This window comes from Halichoeres trimaculatus, unplaced genomic scaffold (assembly GCF_033239565.1).
Source record: "Halichoeres trimaculatus isolate MK-OKI-2021-1 unplaced genomic scaffold, fHalTri1.1 fHalTri1_scaffold_13, whole genome shotgun sequence".
In the NCBI taxonomy this organism is placed as follows: domain Eukaryota; kingdom Metazoa; phylum Chordata; class Actinopteri; order Labriformes; family Labridae; genus Halichoeres; species Halichoeres trimaculatus.
The window spans coordinates 14,705,563-14,726,485 of NW_027437191.1; the positions used below are offsets into that span (position 1 = coordinate 14,705,563).

The 20,923-nt window shown below is 41.2% G+C and overlaps 2 protein-coding genes across 3 annotated transcripts; one reads left to right on the forward strand and one right to left on the reverse strand.

The window, feature by feature from the left end:
* The first annotated feature begins 1,126 nt into the window (after positions 1-1,126).
* On the forward strand, positions 1,127-9,978 carry armh4 (armadillo like helical domain containing 4). Of its 2 annotated transcripts, none has more exons than XM_074686015.1 (8): positions 1,127-1,283; positions 2,370-3,184; positions 5,936-6,310; positions 7,087-7,236; positions 7,334-7,492; positions 7,671-7,702; positions 8,632-8,781; positions 8,871-9,978. In XM_074686015.1, the coding sequence occupies exons 2-8, from the start codon at positions 2,392-2,394 to the stop codon at positions 8,943-8,945; spliced, it is 1,734 nt and encodes a 577-aa protein (XP_074542116.1). In that variant the 5' UTR covers positions 1,127-1,283; positions 2,370-2,391; the 3' UTR covers positions 8,946-9,978. The 2 variants fall into 2 exon arrangements, with proteins under 2 accessions (XP_074542116.1, XP_074542117.1); XM_074686016.1 differs by having other exon boundaries at positions 1,133-1,283; positions 2,373-3,184.
* Positions 9,979-11,037: 1,059 nt separating this feature from the next.
* On the reverse strand, positions 11,038-20,184 carry naa30 (N-alpha-acetyltransferase 30, NatC catalytic subunit). Its single transcript, XM_074685793.1, has 4 exons — positions 19,125-20,184; positions 18,334-18,457; positions 18,007-18,062; positions 11,038-14,574 (listed from the first exon to the last, which is right to left on the reverse strand). Exons 1-4 carry the CDS (start codon positions 19,986-19,988, stop codon positions 14,437-14,439), a joined length of 1,182 nt encoding a protein of 393 aa, XP_074541894.1. The 5' UTR covers positions 19,989-20,184; the 3' UTR covers positions 11,038-14,436.
* Between the last annotated feature and the right edge of the window lie 739 nt (positions 20,185-20,923).

Here is a 20,923-nt window from a genome sequence, read left to right on the forward strand (position 1 = left end):
GAGCATGAATATATAATGGTGGCCAAAATTGTCAGAACACCTGACACATCTAAAAATAAGTGAGTCTATACTGATTTTTTTTTTTTTTTTTACTACTACTTTTAACTTTATTACTTTGTATGCTCACCTTTTGCAGCCATCACAGTAGCACATGTGTCTGGAATAGTGTGAATATATTTCCTGAGAACTTCAATACTGATGTTATCCAATGCTTTCTGCAACTCAAGCTAAAGGTTTTCCTTTGAAAATACAACAAAAGTGTCCACTTTATTTTCTAATATGCCACATTTAAAGGTGTGGACTTGAGGGGGGCAGTCAATCATTTTCAATGTTGCTTTTTGTAAGGAAAATAACCTAAATCTACTTATTTTGCCTCTATTCTATGATGTATAACATAAAGAACCATCCTTTTTATGGGCACTTTAATTGTCTTTTAAATAGGCCAAGTGAAAAAAGAGGCCATGATTTTCTTCTGACAGTTGACCTGTGTATGCTCAAAGAGGAACATTCATCAGTAACCAATGAAGAATCATAGAATATAGTATCATATAACCTAACTGTAACTAGTGTCAGTTTCTTCCAACCCATTTGCATGCAACAGGTGGTAGTTTCTGGTTTACAGTAATTCATAATGCAGACGTTCTGACCTTCTGGATTGAGGATTAAATATGAAACTGGTGTTCAGTGCCCGTCAGTGCACCTGAGTTTATCAGATGTCACCGGTCACCATGCATATGTAGGTAATGATTCTGAAACGGTTAAAATCCAGATCTAATAAAAACTTTAATGTATTATTTGTTAAAGCACAACCTACATTCAGTAAACCTGAAAATGAGGGAAGACACAAAAGAAGTTGTCACAGTTGTAGCCAATCCCTTTTTAAAGCAGCACGCGACCTCTACCTTGAGGTTAAGGCGCTGTCCGTTCAGCACCACCTGAAGCCTCATCTGACCCCATCAGAAACATAGTGAACAAAGCGCATAGAAATTAGCACAGACATAAACAAGAAATTAATGAATTCACAGACAAAACGTATTCATTAAGATAAGATTTTTCGTCTGATTTTTTTTTTTTTTTGTGTGCAAGTGAGAAGCATTTAGGGTACAGCTCTTGAGGAACAGGCGGACATACGTAGAGAAGACGGAGACTTGGAGTCAGTGACGCTGAGCTGCACAACAACAAGCCTCTCCTTCAGCCTGCTCAACGCACGAGACTCTCCGGGATCTGTATCGAGCTGCAGCTCTGCATCTACGAGCACGAGGATCCGTCATGAACTGGGAAAGGTAAATGTAGTTTTAATGTTTTTTTTTTAATCCCTACACGACTTTAACGATTTATACTGAGATTTATTCAGCGCTGAATAATACAGTTTTAGGTGATGCACCAAATATGATAAGCTCCAGGATTGTAATGAAATGATGAAATGTGATACAGCACCGCAGTGTGTTTACAGTTTTGGACTGCACGAGCAGACAGTGTGAGTGTGTTAACTGTATTGATCGTAGAGGAGGTGCGCAGGCAGGAAAGTGGGCTGCATAGTGACATTGTTGGACTGACCATCATCAGGGCTGGGTGCTAATTCATCTCAGACGTTTCTCTGACTGGCAACATGAAAGGGTGTCACCCTGTCAACAACAATGCTGTTTTTTTTCCTTCTTCTTAATTTGCCTGATCAGAGATGGATCATTCAGGGATAATTGATGTCACACCGAACATATCAACACATGCTCCACTATCAACTGTTTGCTCCGTTTTTACCCCCCAAAAAACAAAAATAATAATAATAAATTCTATAAATGGTATAATGTGCGTATATTCTGTTTAAATGTACCCCTTCAGAAGCAGGGTGCAGGTTTGTGTAATGTGAAAATCCAGCGCCCATGAATCCTTCTGTAGAGGCTCCGGGAGAATAGAAAATCTGTTTCTATTTATAGGTGAAGTGCGGAGGGGTGCTAAGGATTGCTGTGTCAGATTCCCACTCTCTCTCCCTCGCTGTATTTGTTACTCCTCCTCCAAATGTGCGTGCGTGCGTGCGTGTGTGTGTGTGTGTGTGTGTGTGTGTGTGTGTGTGTGTGCCAAGCATTTCCCAGTATTTATACAAAACGAACACAAGAGTCCGAGATGAAAGGGAATTTCATCCAAATTATTCAAAACGCTGCAACTGCAGCATCAAAGCAGGCAGGAAGAGCTGCACAGCTAATCCTATTCTCTGTGGTTATCTCAGACTATATGAAGAACTTATTATGCAGTCTGCAGTTGCACTCTTTTGTAAATGTGTCATGTCACCTATAACCCCCCTCACACGTATGCTGTGTGCAAATAGAGTCAGTTGATGCCAACAAACACCTGACCTTTGTGTCCATTCTCAGCAGGCTCTGAGACGAGACAGAGATGCTGATGTCTGGGACACTCCGCTGCCTCCTCCTCGTTGGGACCTCTCTCTGTATCTATGGAAACCCTGTCCATCTCCCAGACTCTACCTCCACCGAGGACAAAGTCACAAGTGTTGGGACGGCACAAACCACAGATGTAAAGTCTGAGTCCACAGGGACAGATCTTGATCTGATGTTGGATGTAGGTGCAGCAGGAGGGGCTGGCCTACATGAGGCACCTGTGGGATCATCTCAAGTGACGCCGACAAAAAATGAGGACGGCCTCGATGGAAGATCTGGGCTGATGCAGGCTGATGGAGAGGCACCGAGCCAAGAGCAAGAGGGAAAGAAGGTCGAGCGCACATCTGAGATGGGAGACGCTTTGAGACAGTCAGAAGGAGCTTCAGTGCTGCCTGTAGAGGAGAATCCTGCTAATACCACTGATGCTCTGCTGGATCCTACAGGTGGAGGAAGGCAGTTGGATGTGGGCCGTTCTTCCAGAGCCAAAGGGGGCAATTCCCAAGGTGGAGAAGACCTAACAGACCTACCTGCATATGCCCAGTCTGTCCAGGATAAAAACCCAGAAACAGATTTTCAATCCTCTACAGAACCTCCTAATCCAGGAGCAACCATCCAGAAACTATCCTCCCCAAGTCCTATCGTCGTCTCCTCTCAAACCTCAACATCTCTGTCAATTTGGAGCCAAGATGGAGCCACTACAGATCCCCTGTTACCTGAGATTGGACCAAACCTTATGCCAAAAGAGGATGGACCAGAGAGTCTGTGGACTGAGGCGGCGCGGCCTGCTGGAGGTGAGTAAGAAAAATTTCAAACCCTGAGAAAATTAAAATGAATGGGCTGTTAGTAGAGTAAAAGTTACTGCATTGTGCCTTAATTCAACAATCCCCCAAAGAGGATCTGCAGTTATTGTCATCCTGTTAGAGCTCCCCCCACATCAAACTCTGATCCTGTCTAGCTGGAGTATTTTCAGGGTTTCGGGAGGCTTCATTAAAAGAGCAAGGCGGAAATGAAAGTGACACGTCTTGTGGTAGAGATTGCCTTTGATGATTGGCAAAGAAAGAAGCCCGCTTTTCCACGCTCCACTTTGAACCCAGCCGGGACCCTTGGCAGTCTAATTACTTTCTATTCTTGACTCCAGCCTGAAAAAAAGACAGAACAGACACACACTCACAAGTGGCAGGAGAAGTCTGGTGGCATGGGTTTTTTTTCTCCCCCAAGTCTTTAGAGGATTCAGCCCCCTTTTTTCTCTTTCTGTACTCCTCATCTCCCTTAAAACATTGTGTTTTTCATCTTACACCACTGAAAAATGACTCAGGCAGGTTATTATTCAGAGGAGCAAGGGAGGGAAATGGATTAAACAAGTCTGTCTAAGCCAATATGTGTTCCTGACGTCCATGTGGGGATGGTGTGTTTGATGAAGCCTCCTCCTGACAGAATGGAAGCTGACACAAAAAAACGAACTCCCAGAACACGGTTATGTAAAAGCTTTGCGGTCTTTAAAAGTATTTTTCAACCTACTTTAGAAATGCCTTGGACTAAAGGAAATGCCTAAGAGCTATGCACCGTGACAATTTTTCCTGTGACAGTTTTGCCTGCGTGAGAGCCCCTTATCTAGAAAGAAGTCTATTTTCAGACAAAGTCCTTATTATCGTGTCTCAGCTGCTCTGAGAGGGTGCAAGAGATGCTAATGAAAAAAACTGCCGGTCCAAAAAGTCACTTGCATGAAAATACTGCATTCTCTCACAAATTATTCAGCGCTATATGCTGAGTGCAGTCGCATCTGTGCAAAACAAAACATGCATTTTTCATTTCATCTGAGTTATGTGAGAAGAAAATGCAAGACCCTCAACTTGTCCTAATTCATATGTCCATGTTTTGTCACTGTGTGTTATGTGGGCAGGAAGGTAGGACTCAAGTGCAGATGGTTACAGGCAGGCTTAAGCAATTTTGTCTGGCTAAACAACAAGAAAGTGGGATGTAAGCAAGAAAGTCCAGAACTGTGGTGCGAGAAAAAGTGAACCTTGTTTTACATCAGTAACAAAGCAGAACATGCACTTCACTCTGGAGAAAAGGAACCTAGTCTAAATTTATTCAGAAGTGTCATAACCTTAAAAAATAGGCTGTAGGTGGGAAGAGTTCCCCAAGAAAAAATGACATTACTGTATTCACTTGGCAGCAATTTCCCTCTGACATCTCACTCAGGGTGATAGGCTGCAATGCTGTGACAACATACTTTTCTAGGTTCTAGTTTAAGATGACTCCAGTCTAAAAAATAAGACTGAATTTTATATATATATATATATATATATATATATATATATATATATATATATATATATATATATATATATATATATATATATATATATATATATATATATATATATATATATATATATATATATATATATAATTATTATTATTATTATTATTATTATTATTATTATTATTATTATTACACAGTACCCCTGTTACCCCAATGCTCCTTTAAAAGCTAACACTAGAGTTGTTTTATCCTGAAATAATGTTATATTAGCTAAAAAGTGGCTTAACGCTAACATATGCAATCTTTGGAAGTGCTGTAGGATATGGCAGGAAAGACAGGAACGGACTTTGTTTGCTACCCTGGCACAATGCTAGCAGTTACTTCTAGCTACAAGTACTGCTAGCATTGGGGCATGCCTGCATTCCCACAGCCCTGAGTTTCCAGATCTATTTTTTTTTTTTAAATCTGTTTTTGTTTGTTTGACTAAAGGAAATGAAATCAAGGGTTCAACATCTATAATCTTTTGCTTCAGCTGAAACTCTTTTCCATCAGCCTATTTTAATATGAACTTTTATTTAATATTTTCCTTGTTATGATTGTGACTGTGACAATTTCTGCTGCTGCTGATTGAAAAAAAAAATTACTCATTTACAATAAAGTGCTACCCAAAATCTTGTGAAAGGCAGGGCTTAAACTGAAGGTAGATGCAGGAACACAAGACCTGATTTTGAAAACGCCCTTGAAATAGGGAAACATAGAGCCATGGGAAAAATAGGGCTGATCCCGTTAGTGTGATTTTTCTATCATGTCCAACAACAAATCAAAAGGTTTAGTAAGCATTCAGCCGTAACCTAGCTAACATTAATTTGGACTTCAATGTGACTCAATGCAACTTTTGTGACCTGTATTCAGCTAATTCCTTATCAAACATATAACTTGACAATTGTCAAAATGTACCTGACATTTAATTTTACATATGTTAGCATCCAGTCTCTTCAACTGAAAATGAACAAAATTATGGAGACTTGTTAAATTTGCTGCATGCATGAACACATCTGAGAAGAATGGGTAATATGCTATTAAGATGAGTAGAAGGGGGCTCTGGGACAGAAGTATTATTGGGGACGAGGAATAGGAACACAGATTTTTTGCTCCATAAGTTATTGATGATTAAAAAGCCTTTTTTTAACTATAAATATCAAAACTCCTGAACTTCTGCTCCAAAACTACCAATCCTGAGCTGCCTCCTGTCCTCTGTTATGTTGACCCCTCACAGTGGACACGGAGGTCCCGCTGTCTCCAGAAGAAGCCACAGAGAGCACCATGTCATCAGAGGCCCTCCCTCTCATCTTTGAGCCTTTTGAAGATGTTGCATCAGAGGGGGCACCGGCAGAAGCAGGCGTCACATCAATCCCGGGCAGTGCTCAACCTCCTGCTGCCATGGTGACTGCAGGAATGGACGTGGACCCACAGCTGGTCACCGTGGAGACAGACAGTGAAGGTCCCTCCCAGGCCCCTCCCCTGCTGATGCCAGACTGGACGTCACCCTGGCAGACGTCTGGTGCTGAGCTGTTGGAGCCAATCAGCTCTTCCAGACCGTCTGTTCCACAGCAACGAGCAGGAAGTGAGCCAGAGGATCACACGGGGAGAGGTGAGAGTGGATGCTACAGAACAAGCACAAATTAGTGAATCACAATGTAAACACCACTCTCTCTAACAGTCACTTTGTGTGCCACGATACCTGTTTTTTTTTGTTTGTTTTTTGGCTTGGTTTAACTTTTTGCAACACATAACATGTATTACATGTTTTTTGTTGCATTTTCAAATAAATGCAACAAAGCTAACTATTTCAGATTCTTTTTTTAATTTAAATCCCTACATAATATACACATTGGAGTAAATGAGGTTTCATACATTAACTGTACAACAAACTATTTAACATGGATATTGTAAAAAAACAGCACTTCCATCATATTCAGGTGGAGGCCATTTCTTCTGGCATCTTATTCTTGGTTTGAAACTTTACTTCCTGTACTCCTGTGTTGAAGGTTAATCGATCCAAACCAAGGGGACGTTACAGATCGTTACATTTCACTGCATTGGTTTGCTTTTGTCATTCACATTTGTCAGTCTGTTTTATAACCAGCTTGACTCTGTGTGAAATATTGATGCAGGGAACACAACCATGTTTATTGAGCTTTAAAATATAAATGATGGTTGTTGTTTTTTAAACTATCCCTGGATATCTAAATCCCTCAAACACAACAAATACATTCAACACCCACACTATAATTAAAAATATTTTACTTAGAGAGTTGGCCGCCCACCCATTATTCGACAGTCAGGAGCTGTCAGCTGAACGAACAGTGCATGCAAACCTCCTCTTCTGCTGCTTCATCATTCTCCTTTGTTATCTGACACATGTAGGTGCTCCGAGGACACAGAACCTCCAGGATAACTTGCCCACCGACAGCCTCCCCCTCTCATCCTTACAGCAAGCTATGACAACGGTAACCATAGCAACCCATCAGCCAGTGCACAAATCCAGATTGGGGTTAGAAGAGATGGAGTCCGACGGTAGGACGAGTTTGATCTTCAGCTGAGAGTCGATTTCAGTTTAATCTTAATCTTTTCTCGGCCGCTGAGCGGTGTGTTTTATTCTTATCCCCCTCAGAGGAGCAGGATGAAGATGAGGATGATGAGAACTCAGAGGAGTCGGTGGAGGACGAAAGCGAAGAGGACCTGACAGAAACACCAAAAACGTCCTCCACGCCACCTCCATACAGCCTCATTCCTCCACCTCCTGTGTGGGTTCAACGTAACCAGGGACTGAGTAAGACGACATGCGTTTCAAACAGATCTGTGTTCAAATTTAACTAAACATTTGTCAAACTGTGCTTTTTATTTTCTGCCTCTATATAAGAAACATTCTCGCTAAAAGCACCGTGAGCTTGGACAAATTATCAGCCAGGGTGTTTTCCTCCTAAATCTATGTCTCCCTTTTCTTTCAGTGCGAAGCTGGGTCGAGCTGATCAGAGAGAAGGTAAGACTGCCATCTGCTGTCCTTTGAAAGCTTTTATCATCCATCATAACATGTCATTTTAAACTCCAGTGAAGCACAACCAGAGAAGTATGACTCAAATAGATGTATAGTGACCAGTGTACATAAACAGAAAATACTTGGGTCAGAGTAAAAGCACGGTTAAGAGGCTCTAGTCCTGAAGTGGCTGGCTTGGGTCCAAGTCCAACCTGTAGCACCTCTCCAGCAAGTCACTGAGGTGGGATGAGATGATAACACTTCCTTTAAGGGAAAAAAATGTATGGCACGACATCTTACAAATTTGCAAGAGAAAATATTTATTTATTTATTTATTCATTGATTTATCTGGCTTGGATAGAAAAAGACTGAAAAAAATCTTAATGTTTCTGACTTTTTACTGGACAGTTTTAACACACCAGACAGTCTATGTTTACATCATCTTTAAGTTGAACCAACAGCTTTGACCACCCATTAGCTGCAGCCAGAGTATGCCCTACATTAGCATTCAATTACTTTCTAAATAAACCTACAAAATTGCAAAAGCTTAAGTTACCCTGTAGTAGTGTTAGATTAAAAGAAGACCCTGACTTCTTAGCTAACATCTTAGATCTAACATTAGTATGACTCTTGAACATCAACTTTTCGTTCTTAGCTATCATAGTGTGTACCAGAAAGTGGCTGAACACTATTTCTAACTGTTAGCAGCTATAAGCTAACAAATGACCCACCATGTTTTACTTTAAATGTGGCCTGAAATCCATTTTCTGGTTGTCCTTTCAGTTGCTTGTTCATCACGAAAGCAACTGAATCCTAAAATTTTACAACATACAAACCTGGACTCTGATTTATTAAAAGAGTTTCCTTCCATAAATGTTGAGGGGAAATAGTAATTTTGTGAAGAAAAAGTCCTCTGTTTACCTTCATGTTTTCAGGCAGGTTATGTGTCTGGGATGTTGGCTCCTGTGGGCATTGGCATCACAGGGGCCCTGCTGATCGTTGGGGCCCTCTACAGCATCAGGTTGATTCACCGCAAAAGAAGAAACAGCTTCAAACACCAGAGAAGGAAGGTTAGGCAGCAAGAGGTCAGCAGTCTTTTATTACTTACCTCTTTTCTCGTAATAGAATAAAATGTTACCCTAAGTTGAGTTTTGATGCAAGTTTTTCCTCCCAGCAACCTCGGGAGCCGGGGACCAGCCGTCAGGATCAGGCCATGCTGCTGGCTGACAGCTCTGAGGACGAGTTCTGATCAGATCCTTTTGGGCGCCTGGTGTTGGTGACCAGTGGCCGATGCGCCTGTAAAGGAGGCCTGTCAGACACCCCTACTGCTATGACTACTGCAACTCCAATCACCCAGGGCTGTGTGGCTATGACTCAACTGATCCTCACAGTGAGACTGAGAAGTAAACACAGTTTGCACATGATCCTCAAAGGTCAGCTCTGTAACCCCCGTTTTACAAGTACCAACGTGAGCACTTTTCTGAATGCTGTCAGGTGATATTGGCACTAATAGATGGCCAGTGTTGATGTGATGCACTTTGACATGGTAAAATTATTTTGCTGCTGTTAAAAACAGAATACATTTGCAGGGTATTGGTGGGAAGTTAAAGTTTTAGTCTTTGGAGCTAAGAGGAACACATGGATCAGCAGGTTTTCTGTGAAGTAATAAAAAAAGGGCTGTAGGGGAGATCAATTACACAAAAGATGTAAATAAATGTACTTTGAAGCTAGCTGACTGAGTCAGTCATGAGAGTGTAAATAAAATTTCAGTTCTTACTACACATCTAGTAAATTCAGCAGGAATTGCTTTTGGGAAATAATCTCATTGCCCTCCACGCAGAGGTTAGATCAGAAGACCTCTCTGTTAGCTCGCTAGCAGTTTGTTTATCTGAGAGGGGAGTTTAATTCTCTTGATAGAGAGCAGTTACCAATATTGTTTAATGTGTCAACTTGAGTTAGCAACCATTTAGCAAGAGTAATTTTATAAAAATTGTTTATTGAGCTGAAAGAAACTATTTAAGCTATGAGCTAGATGTGTTAGCTAGAAAACAGGTAAAGCTAACTTTGAAAACAAAGCTGTTGACAATACAGCTAAACTAAGTCTATCAAAAAGTACTAAACTCAGACTTCCAACAGCTCTAAATGGACATGAATATTTACCATTTGGTGTAAAATGCTCCCTTTTGAAAATCTCTTTCCAAAGTTATGTGTTAAACTCGTGAAAGGAACAAGACATATCTGCTGGTTAGCTTACATATGCTATTTGCTATAAACAGATAAACCTTTAAAAAAAAAGGTTAGGAAACTGGTTTACAAGATAAATTTTGATAAATACGCCTGTGTTAGCATCAGACTTAGCTTGATGCTAACCAGGTGTTAGCTTAATTTTCAAAACACAAGGGTTGTAATGGTTGAATCTTAACTTGCTGGAGTCTAATGAGGCTGTTTCCCAAAATGCTGAACTATTCCTCAGATCAAGAAACATAAAAATTCAGAACTCTTCACATTAAAATTGTTTGAATTCATTCTTTGTTCAAATGTGAATTTCGTGAAAATGTGAACGTTTTATTCAAAGGCATTTGCTCATTACAGCTACCGTGATACACAGAAACAAGAAAAACATAATCCTAGTCTTACATGTAGCATAGATCAGATTGTTTTGTAAAGTATAATGCTGATTTAGAATTAAGTTGTTACCACTTGGAAACTATTTTCTTTAAATGCATGACTGAATCAACATCTACTCATACGTGGTCTGCTGCAGAGATGACTTTTCCTCATAAATGAAGCGTTTGTTGGCTGCCAAAGGAGCATAATCATTGGAGACACCAGGGCAGGAGCTATTTTTGCTTGATTTTTTTTAACCAGCTATTTTTGCACAACGGGGTTTTTGTGTGTTAATCTGGTCCAGACAGGCACAGATAAAGAAGGCTCTTTGGTAGACACGTTTGGCTGAAGATTGTCACACATTGCTGGGTTAAAATATGTCACAGATAAGAGTCCCTATGTTTTAAGAGAAAGTTACACTCATTTGAGCCATGTTTTTAACACCTTATAAGACAAGTTCTTGTTTTGTTTTCATGAAAATATTGTTTTTGAAACCACGAGTCATCTGATATGCTTAATGTACAACTGCCTGTTTACATGCAATAACTGTTTAGGATAAGTGTGATGTAAAATAGTGGACACTTTTGTCTAAATGTAGATATAAAACTGTGAGAAATAAAGAGAATTCTTTTAGACATCTGATTGTGACTCTCCTTCAGGATCCAGTCCAAAAAATGTGACATGAATAATAATTCTCCACACAGCAGACAAGACAACCCAGGTTACAGCATTAAAAAAATCAAATAATTTATTTCTGTGTTCTTTTCCCACATTAAATAAAAGCTATCGGACATTTCCAGATCAAAATCAAGAGAGGGGACAGGGAAGAGGAACAAGGGGAACAGAAATCTGACATGCAAAAACACCTTTTGCCCTCCCCTTTTGCACACTTTGTGGATGGCGGAGGAGGAGTAACAGCCCGCCCCATAAAGACTGCAGGAAGCCCCCTGGGGATGGTTGGTTGTTGTTTGCTTTTAGTTGCAAAGCCAAGAAAAAAATGTCTATTAGGCCTGACAAACTGGTTTTGGGGGATTTTTGATTGTGACACTCGAAACACAGGCTGGAAGATGTCACCCTGGGTGAGGGCAGAGGTGGGGTTGATTGTTAGCATAAACTTTTCCAATCGCATACTGACGTCTGGGACGAGGACAAAAAACTGCTCCTGATATCCGTGAACACTGAACTGGCATGTCAAGTCAAAACTTATGTCATTGTCAAAGAGAAAAACTATGCAACACTGCAAGCCATGGCAACAAACTGATACAAATGATGAAGCCCTTCAGTTTGTGATCTGAACAGAGCTCTTCAGCTCGTGGTGACAGGCTGTAATGCCCATAAAAATGATGGAACTGCCAGAGCTTCACAGAAGTAAAACACTCTTTCCCTTTAAAACACGTTGACAACTTGTTTGTAGATAAGCTCATTTTAAGGTGTTATTAATCCTCTTCTTCCATCCATCAATAGTTGGCATTTTTAAGCCAGGCGGCCTGGGGGAACAGAGAAGGGGAAAACAAGCGTCCAACACAGGGAAAGAATATTCAAACCTCAAAAATGAACCAGGAGGAGTTAACGCAGTGTTATGATCCGAACAGAAACAGTGTGAGTTGAGCAGTGAACATGATAGTTTGTGTTTCAGGGTCTCAGTTCTCGTTTCCTCTCTGTATGGGCTAAAGTAGCACAGAAACTTAAAATAAAACTCAAATCTGATAAATCAACCCAAACCGCCCACATCCCAACAGATGATTCACAAAAAAGAACATGCTCTCAAAATATCCAATGAATAGAACAACACTCTTGTACAAGTCTGGAAAAAAAAGAAAAAAAAAAGAAAGAAAGAAAAACAGGTCATATGATCCTTTGCTCCAAATGCACAGACACAAACTTACATACACAGGCTGTTAAGTGGGTGGCAACTCTGTAAACATCTACTTTCCCTTTCTTTCAGTCCTCAGCTCCTGGGATCCAATATCTCAGCTGAGAGGAGAAATAAACCCACAACATGAAATGATCCACCCAAAACATCTGACCAGCAGGACTTTTGCAGCAGACTGGTTAGAGTGAGATAAATTTGCAGCTGTTTCTATGCTGCTAATTCAAGCACACACAGATGCCCAATTGCATAACTTGACCTCTAGGAATTTAATGATACTTAAAATTTGCATGAACAACCTGGGATAAAGGTTGTTTTCCAATCTGACTGCCCAAAAAAGGATTCATTCTCCCCTCAACTTTCAACCAGACTGGCTCCTACTCTCTTTATTGCATTAACTCACATCCTGGAAAGTAAAAAAAAAAAAAAAGTGTGATTTGTTCCTTCCTGTTGTCCTTATAAGGCTGAAGCAAAACACAGCACCTCAAAGGCTCTGATTTTTCCTGTGCGGGGGCCTATGAAGGTAGAGAAATGAAAATCTAACAGGAGAGATCCACACCTTTGTCAAAACACGGACGTACACACGGACATACTCACACGAGCACAAACGCACTGCAGCAAATTCCACAGAAGTGCATCTGTCCTTTGTTCGTTTGACTTTAAAAACAAAAAGACAAAACAAGGCTGTTTTTTGCCATAATTAGTGTGGGTTTGGAACCTCTGGGGTGCATGCAGCACACATCCCAGGCTGGAGACTTTTTAAAATGTTAGCGAGGTTGGTTGTGCATCGAGCTAGGACACCAGGGAAGTGCATCATGGACTCAGCTGCTGTCACGCAGCATGAGGTTATACAGGTGTAGACAATCTAAATAAACCAAAAGCGAACACAAGAATAAAATATAATCTGCTAAGAATACTTATCTATTTTCCTTTTTTTAAACAAGAGATAAACACACACTCACACAGCATATGCAAAACGGGAATCCAGCATATGAAAAAACTCGACCAAACCAGAAGTGGGGCCGAGGCTGCCGCATGGCACCTTTAAGGGGGGCGGGGGTCACTGCAGTTGTGTCTGATAGTGCAGATGGATTGAGTGGCACTTTTAAAGAGGAGAAACAGGAATAACCAGAAAGGAGTGACACAAGATCATTGGCAAGGAGTCTCTCTTTTTCTCCAAGGGGATTTTGCAGCAGCTGGCAGTGCATTTGGAAAAAATATAGTTAGAAGAAAAGAAGTTCTCAACCATACTGTCAGGGATCCATGATGGGAAGTTTAGTGAAGGACACTGAAGATAGGAAGTGGGAAAAGATTGAGGCGCTAATGGAGTGATTTCAATCAACTGCTCTTCACCAACATGCTTACACTAAAAACAGGAAGAGGGTTAGCTTTAGACTGGGTTAATCAGCACATTCTCTCTCTCTCACACACACACACTCTCCACACTTTGTCCCCGCACTCACATTAAAATAAATGCATGCATATCTTTACAGGCTTCAGTCCTGGAGGCTGAGGCAGGTGATGGAAATCTCAACAGGATGGGAAACGAAACAAACAACTGTATTCACACTCCTAACACAGTCTCTCATGCACGCAAAACAGGCCACACACCAGTTCTTTAAAAAAAAAAAAAAAAAAAGCAAAACAAAAATACAAAAAAAAAAAAAAAAGGAAAAAAAAAAGAAAAAAAGTGGCAGTACAAACACACAGTCATACTATAGCTTTTCCACCAACCACCAAGGTTAAAAAAGAAACACAAAAATAAACTCCACAAATATTTTTCTTCCCAGTCTGTTTCTGCCGCCCTGCTTCCTTGTTTCACGTTGTGTTTGTTTCCTCAAAGTCTGTTTGTGTTCTGCAAGAGGATTTGCTGCTGTGGTGCCATGTCCTCACTTGAGCTGCCTCATGTCTCGATCAATGCAGTGCCCCAAGATCACGCTCAATCGCCCCCCTCCTCCTCCTCCTCCTCCTCCTCGTCACAGGTAGCATGAGGGGCCTCTTCATGAAAACATCAGGCGGGATGTTAGTCTGTTTCTGCCAAAGCAACACTTGTTCAGAGGTCAAGGACAAAAATAGGGCGTGTTTGCATGTCTCTGTGCATACTCCATGTATTTAAACACAGGTGCACGCATGTGTGTGTGTGTTTGTGTGTGTGTACATATGAGTGAAATGACCAGGGCAGAGCTGAGGCCGTCGAGCTGATAGTGTACGAGGTGAACAGCACTGGCTGTCCTGTTTCCTTCCCCGTCCCCTCTTCGTTTCTCTAGCGGAGCCACAGTTTGAGCCGCAGCGCGTCCACTCCGTTCAGGTAGTATCTGAACAGCCGCTTGTCTCTGACAAAACCCAAGTTCTCGTACAGCTTCAGGGCTGATTTGTTGGTGATTTCAGTCTCCAAAACAACCTGGGGACAAAGATATATTTGTTTTACAAAACCTGGTTCGAGAGAGACACATGATTGTGACCTGCTCTAACTTTGAAGCTCCTCACTCACACTTCTGAAGTGAGCTGGCTTTAGCTCATGTCACATATACAGCCAGCTCTAAGGTACAGGGCGTCTCAGGTGCTCTGTGTACGATTTGAGACGAGGGGGTTCAGCTGTTTCTGGCCAAGAATAACTTTATTGAGTAATCTCGCTGCCAATCAAACCACAATGTGTCACATACTAGATCTGTGTGTCTTGCACCTTTGTCCAAGCTGAGCAAGCAGTTTCCCTCTGCTACCAGCTTTGTGCCAAAGTAAGCTTACTGTAACACTGAGCAGGCATTTTCTCCCTGGTCCTGGTGGGAATAGAGCGCTACACAACTAAACAACATAAATGCTGCTCTCTGTCTCAGGAAGCTGTGACAGAGAGCAGAGTGAAGAGGAGCAGTCAAACCAGGACGCCACAGAAAGCGGTCAGCTTCAGTTTCCATTCATGTTTTTATGAACATCAGAGCTTTCCCTACTGTGACAGTAAGGTGGTTTAACACGACAACACACATTCACATTCATTCTCTCATTCATTCTTATTTTGAATCCATTTTAATTTTTTTCTATTTTCTTTTTTACAATATGAATTTTCTCCAGGCTGCTTTGTGAAATATTGCCAGTCACGTCTAGTTTTGTTTGGTTTCCCATTATTTATTCTTTCGGAGTTATCTGTGCTGCATCTGATTTTGGTTAAAGAAAAAAATACAGTGACTAAAGAAACAAAACCTGTAACATTTAGTTTGGTAGCTCATGAACTAGGGATGGGTACTGAATTAGGTACTTCTGTCTGTTGTACCAAATACTGATTCACGTAAAAACAAATAGTACCATGTTTAAGTACCTAAACACATGCCACTTTTGACTATGAGGGAGTGGAAGGGTAGGCCGTTTTCCATACAGGACACAGACACAGCATTACAAGGTTATATAGTGTGAAATAAATATGTTAAATTGAAAAGCTTTGAGGTTTTATTCATAAAAATATTCAGATTTATTACCAAAGAAACACACCCAAAAGTACTGAAAATCTTTACAGTTTAGTACCAGTACAGATTGCCAGGTACCAGGCATTGGTATTGTATCTTTTCAAATGTGGAAGGCACCCATCTCTAGTATAAACAATCCTACACTGAACATTGTACACTATTTTTTTTCCTGTCATTTTTTTTCCAGAGCAGAACTTTACAAGAATGACTCCCCCACTTCTGAGTAGATTTAAAAGACACAACGTATGTAATGCAGTAGCCAGAGGGAGGGTTATTTTGCCGTCTTATTTTTGCCTCTCAGGGGGATCAAATTTAAAGCTCCTGCTAGAAGTTATTAGCTTATGAAATACACTGCAATTCTTACTGAAAAAAGATCACCTGGATCAAGGATCATTTTTCCTACATACCTATATTTCATGTTTTTAACAGCTGCCATCAGGAGGCAAACGCCTTCAAAGCTGCCATCTATGTTTACCAATATTCCCAGTGATTAATGAGTCGACTAAATGATTGAACACTCAGCACCAGAGTCTCTAGTCGGTGAAATGAGTTATTGATATGTTTAGAACTCTGGTCAAATGTTGTGTTTAGACTGTAACACAGCCACCTGATACGAGTGAGGGTTATAGTTCATGATAATGGCTACCACTATTACTACTACTACTTTCCTACTGGGGCATAAAAACAATAACAGAAGGCATCACTTGGTGCAGAGCAGTTAGGTCATATTAAGATCTAGAAAATGTTGATAAATTTTTATTTAGGCTGGGTCAGATTGAACTGGCATGCAATTGCTTGACTGTAGTTGCGTTGATGTATTCACAGTCAATAAATCAGTATGACACTATAGGACTATAGACTAAATAAATCAGATTGTCATTACTGTAGCCGGTTTTGGGTGTTTTCTTACAAAAAGAAAACTCATTAGTTGGGATATAAATTTGTGTTCAAGTCACTAGAAACTGAATTGTTCTCGAATTTTCAGAAAAAAAAGACCATTAAATGGGAACAAGATAAGATTGAATACTTTCTACAGCATCAACACCATTCACATATTTACCAGACAAGTTCAGCAAAGTTGTAAGACATACCATCTTGCCCACAGGAGCTTTAAGTGAGAAAATTAGCTGCCGATGAGTGAAGCCTTATCAAAAACAACAATTGTGGAACCAAACTATGGAGACAAAAATGGCATTGGGTGTCATGAGGAGATAAATTTTGGTGACAGCACCGAAAACCTCAACCCATACATGGGATCTTTACAGATTCATTTGCTCCAAAGCTGAAATATTTAAGTAAGGAGGTCTTAATATGGGGTGCTTTGCCCCTTTTCAATATCATGGGGCTTAAAACACTATATTGTTCTCATTATCTTTTTTGATAGTAATGAAGGACAGTGAAGCCAATGGAAAACATATCAATAGTCATACTAAAAACCAGTGTGGGAAGAGAAAATAAAAAAACAAGCAGTGGTCGATAAAACAAAAACATTACAAAGAGAGTAAAGGAAACATGGTGAGGAAACTGAGATATGGGACATTTTCTGACTGATTCCCCTCAGTTAAACTCTATAGAACTTGTAAACATATCCACATCCTGCATCCTTGCCATATATGGTATGTTAAAATATCAAGGCTCGGCTAACACAACCAGATCAACATTCTTATGTTTACTAAGGTGATAGAAAATCAACACACTGACAGCCTTAAACAACAAAAAGTTGATGAATGACTCTCATTCTAACCAAAAAGTTTGGAGATATCAAGTTATTTCAAAGCCTGCGGTGAAAGAAGCACTGAATGGTGTCCCTGCTATTCAGAGGGAGGCACAGCAAGAGAAATGACTTTTAGCAGAGGGGATGAATTCAAAAGCTCTGAGGAGCTGACAATCAGCAAGGTAACCAGCAAGGTGAGATATGTAAAGGACGAAGCAGGACATGTGGGCCTTCAAATTCGAGCCTCTTTGGTTTGGTTTCTTTGAACTCCTGCTCACACACAGGCGTGTGGTCGAGTAAAAAAAAGGATTTCTAGGACCAGCACCAAATTGGAAAATAGATACGCAAATGTGCCAGTAGTTAATTCATTAATTGTTCTTATATGTTTTCATTATTTTTGCTATAAAAAAACCTTTAGGTTTCTAATTCCACCTCTTCTTTAGCAAGACTGTCCTTTTTTTCCACACCATTCATGAACGCAGTGAGGAAATTCTCTGGAAAATGCACTTTGAATATGAGCAAATGTAAGACAAACCGCCCGTGCATGTTGGTGCTAACCCCCTGGGGCTTAACCTGTAACGTATTTAGACTTAGTTCAAAGCAGCACTAGGCATATTAGCTTTTTTGAGACATCCTGCAGCAGGAATGGTTTCATGTGACTTACCTCGTCACAGTCACCCTCCACCATGGCATAGATGGCCTTCTTCACCAGATTAGTACCTGACAGGGAAAAGTGTAAGTCAGTTTTGAGAAAATACTTTGACTTTGGAGGAAATAATACTTGGGTTAAATGTTTTTATAGCATAAAGCGTGATTGTATAAGAAGGGCATCAGCCAAAGTGTTTTACATGAACTCAGGCTGCATAACTTATCTAAATTTAGCATTTGCATAAAGAGATTTGGCTTTCAAAGAAAGTGGAAAAAAAGACACTGTTGGTTCTCTAAAACTATTCTGTAGTATTCTTTCTGTTCTGCAGGGCACACATCTCACCGATGCTTTTCCTCCTGTGTTTTGAGTCCACAGCCAACATGGCAATGTAGCCACGACGGAACATCTTCTTGTGCATGTCAAGCTTACATACAATGGCTCCGACACACTCCTGCTCCACCATGGCCTGTGACACACACACACAGACACACACATCAGTTACAGTCTGAACATCATGGAAAGAGCTCCCATTAAGGTGCTGCCATTCTGCTGACTCTCTGAGTTGACCTCTGACCTTTATTTCATGACACTTCCTCTGGTGTCACAACCGCTCCAGACAAACTGGAACTGGGAAGTTTACAATCTTTATGTGTAGAGGATAAACAAAAAAGGGAGCTAAAACCCCATTGGATACAAGAGGAAACAACTCCTTGAAACACAGTATTCTTTACCAAATGGAGAGTTTAGTTTTCTACCACATAATTATGATTCAACAACAGATCCCTGTGTCAGTAATATGATAAAAGGATCACCATGTCAGTTAAATCTTCCATGACTGGAGATATTTTGTAACTGAAATTCTGACACCAGAAGAGGAATTTATGGCATCAGTCGGGCATTGAAGTGTGTGTGTGTTTGTCTTTAGTACATATCAGCTCCATGTTTGGCTGCCTTTCACACACACTGACAGGTGAAAGCATGTAGTCACACCCAGCCCTAGTAATGGTATGCATCTGCAGGTAACTAAAGTCCTTGGGCAAGACAGAGGGTAGCTCTTATACTTGTTTAGAAGTAGTGAAAAGTTAAAGACAGAAAACTTCTGATTTTCATCATGGTGACGGTGTCCTACTCACCAGGAAGCAGAGCTGCGGCCAGTTGTGGATGAAGTACCTGTACGTGTAAATTGAATAAGGCTCAGATAAGTCCTTGGTGATCAGTCTCATGATCCATGGCATCTGCAACTCGGACTCGTAGCGGACATAGCAAATGCCGTGGTTGTCTTCCTCCGCTCGGCCCGGAGACCCGCTCAGGTTCAGCCGTGCTAGCTCCGTGACCGGCGGCTGCAGCGGCGGGTCGGAGGGGCTCTTCTCTCCGCCGGGCCCGGCAGCTTCCGTCAGCTCATCGCTTAGCGGTCTCGGGGGATCCGTGTGAACAAACTCCTCTTTCCCTTCGTCCTCGGGGTGGCTGCGGGCCGCGTCAGTTCTTGTGAAACCCGGCATCCCGTTCATGCTATTGTTAACCAGGGGAGAGAGACTGCCGTTTTTGGGGAAGAGGATGTGGCCTTCATGTTGGCAATGCTCACTATTGTTCCTGACGACTGCAGCCTCCTCGGTGCTGCCGCTGCTGCAGCTGTCACAGTTGTCCATGGACGGTCTCGGATTGTCAGGCCCGTTTCCTGTGTGTTCATGGCTGTCAGTGTCCTCTGTGGGGCTCGCCAAGCCGTTTAGCTGCTGCTGCTCTCGGGCTTGCATTTTAAGGTGCAGCGCCGCCGGGCTAGCTCGAGCTAACATGTTCTTCTGCTTTTTCTGAACCGACGTATTGACCTCGTTAACCGGCTCACACTTCTTCCCTATATCGGAGGGGATACGGTCCTCCCTGTGACAGCCCGGCTCTCCGTCTCCTCCCGCCGGCTCCGCGTTCCCAGCCCCGGGGAAAGGAGGAATCTCAGCCGGGGATGCAGACAGTGCGCTACTAGGCCCAGGCGGCACTGTGGCCATCCCACCGCATTAAGGTGGAGATTCACGCTTAAAAAACGCTGAACACAATGTCATCAACAAAGCGAAAACATAAGCAACCAATATACGTCCGACTTCACCGAATATCACATTAATCGGTCGATTTTAGAGTCGATAAAGTTCCGCTCGAGACGTTAGTCGATGCTCTCAACTCGATTTCCCTGCTGCCGGAAAGTGCTGTCGCAGCAAACGCCATTGCAACAGCCGTCAGAGGTGTTTTACGACAGTAGTGAAACGCATGGCTGAAGTTTTTTTTTCAGACATCTGTGGAGTTATTAAATGTATATTAAATAAGGTGCTTTTGTTTTGTTGTTTATGGTTTACTAGCTCTATTTAGATAAAGGAATGGACAGTTCGCAATAAAAAAAAACAAAAAACAAAACAAAACAGAAAAAGTACATACATACATAAATTTACATTCATCTTTAGTTTAACTTAGTTGTTTTTGCAACTTGTATTCCAGCACTTAAAACAATTTCATTAGGGAAAATTTAATCCGGTGTTTCCTCTCTGTACTTCGAAAAATTATCAAAATGTTTACAAAACAAAATATGAACGTAATCTGTCATTATAATCTACATATTTTAGGCGTAATTCTCTCTTTATCTTAATAAAATTGTAGGTCTATAAGTATATACATTTAACAATCTTTGAATTGAAGTTGCCACAACACAAGGTCAGAACAAAGTGTGGTCCAAAAAGGTCTTCATGACTGGTTCAGTCTTTTACACTCTCCTGCCAGCAGAGGTCGCCAAGAGGATGATGGATATTTTTTATTCTCCTGCAAGAGCAATATTTTTCCCTCCCAGCAGGTGTCACCAGTGAATCATTTTCGCTGGCTTTTGAGATGGCCTTTTTTTTTTTTTTTGACTCGAAGTCTTATATTTTCTTTTTAAGTTTAGCCCTAATATTGACTA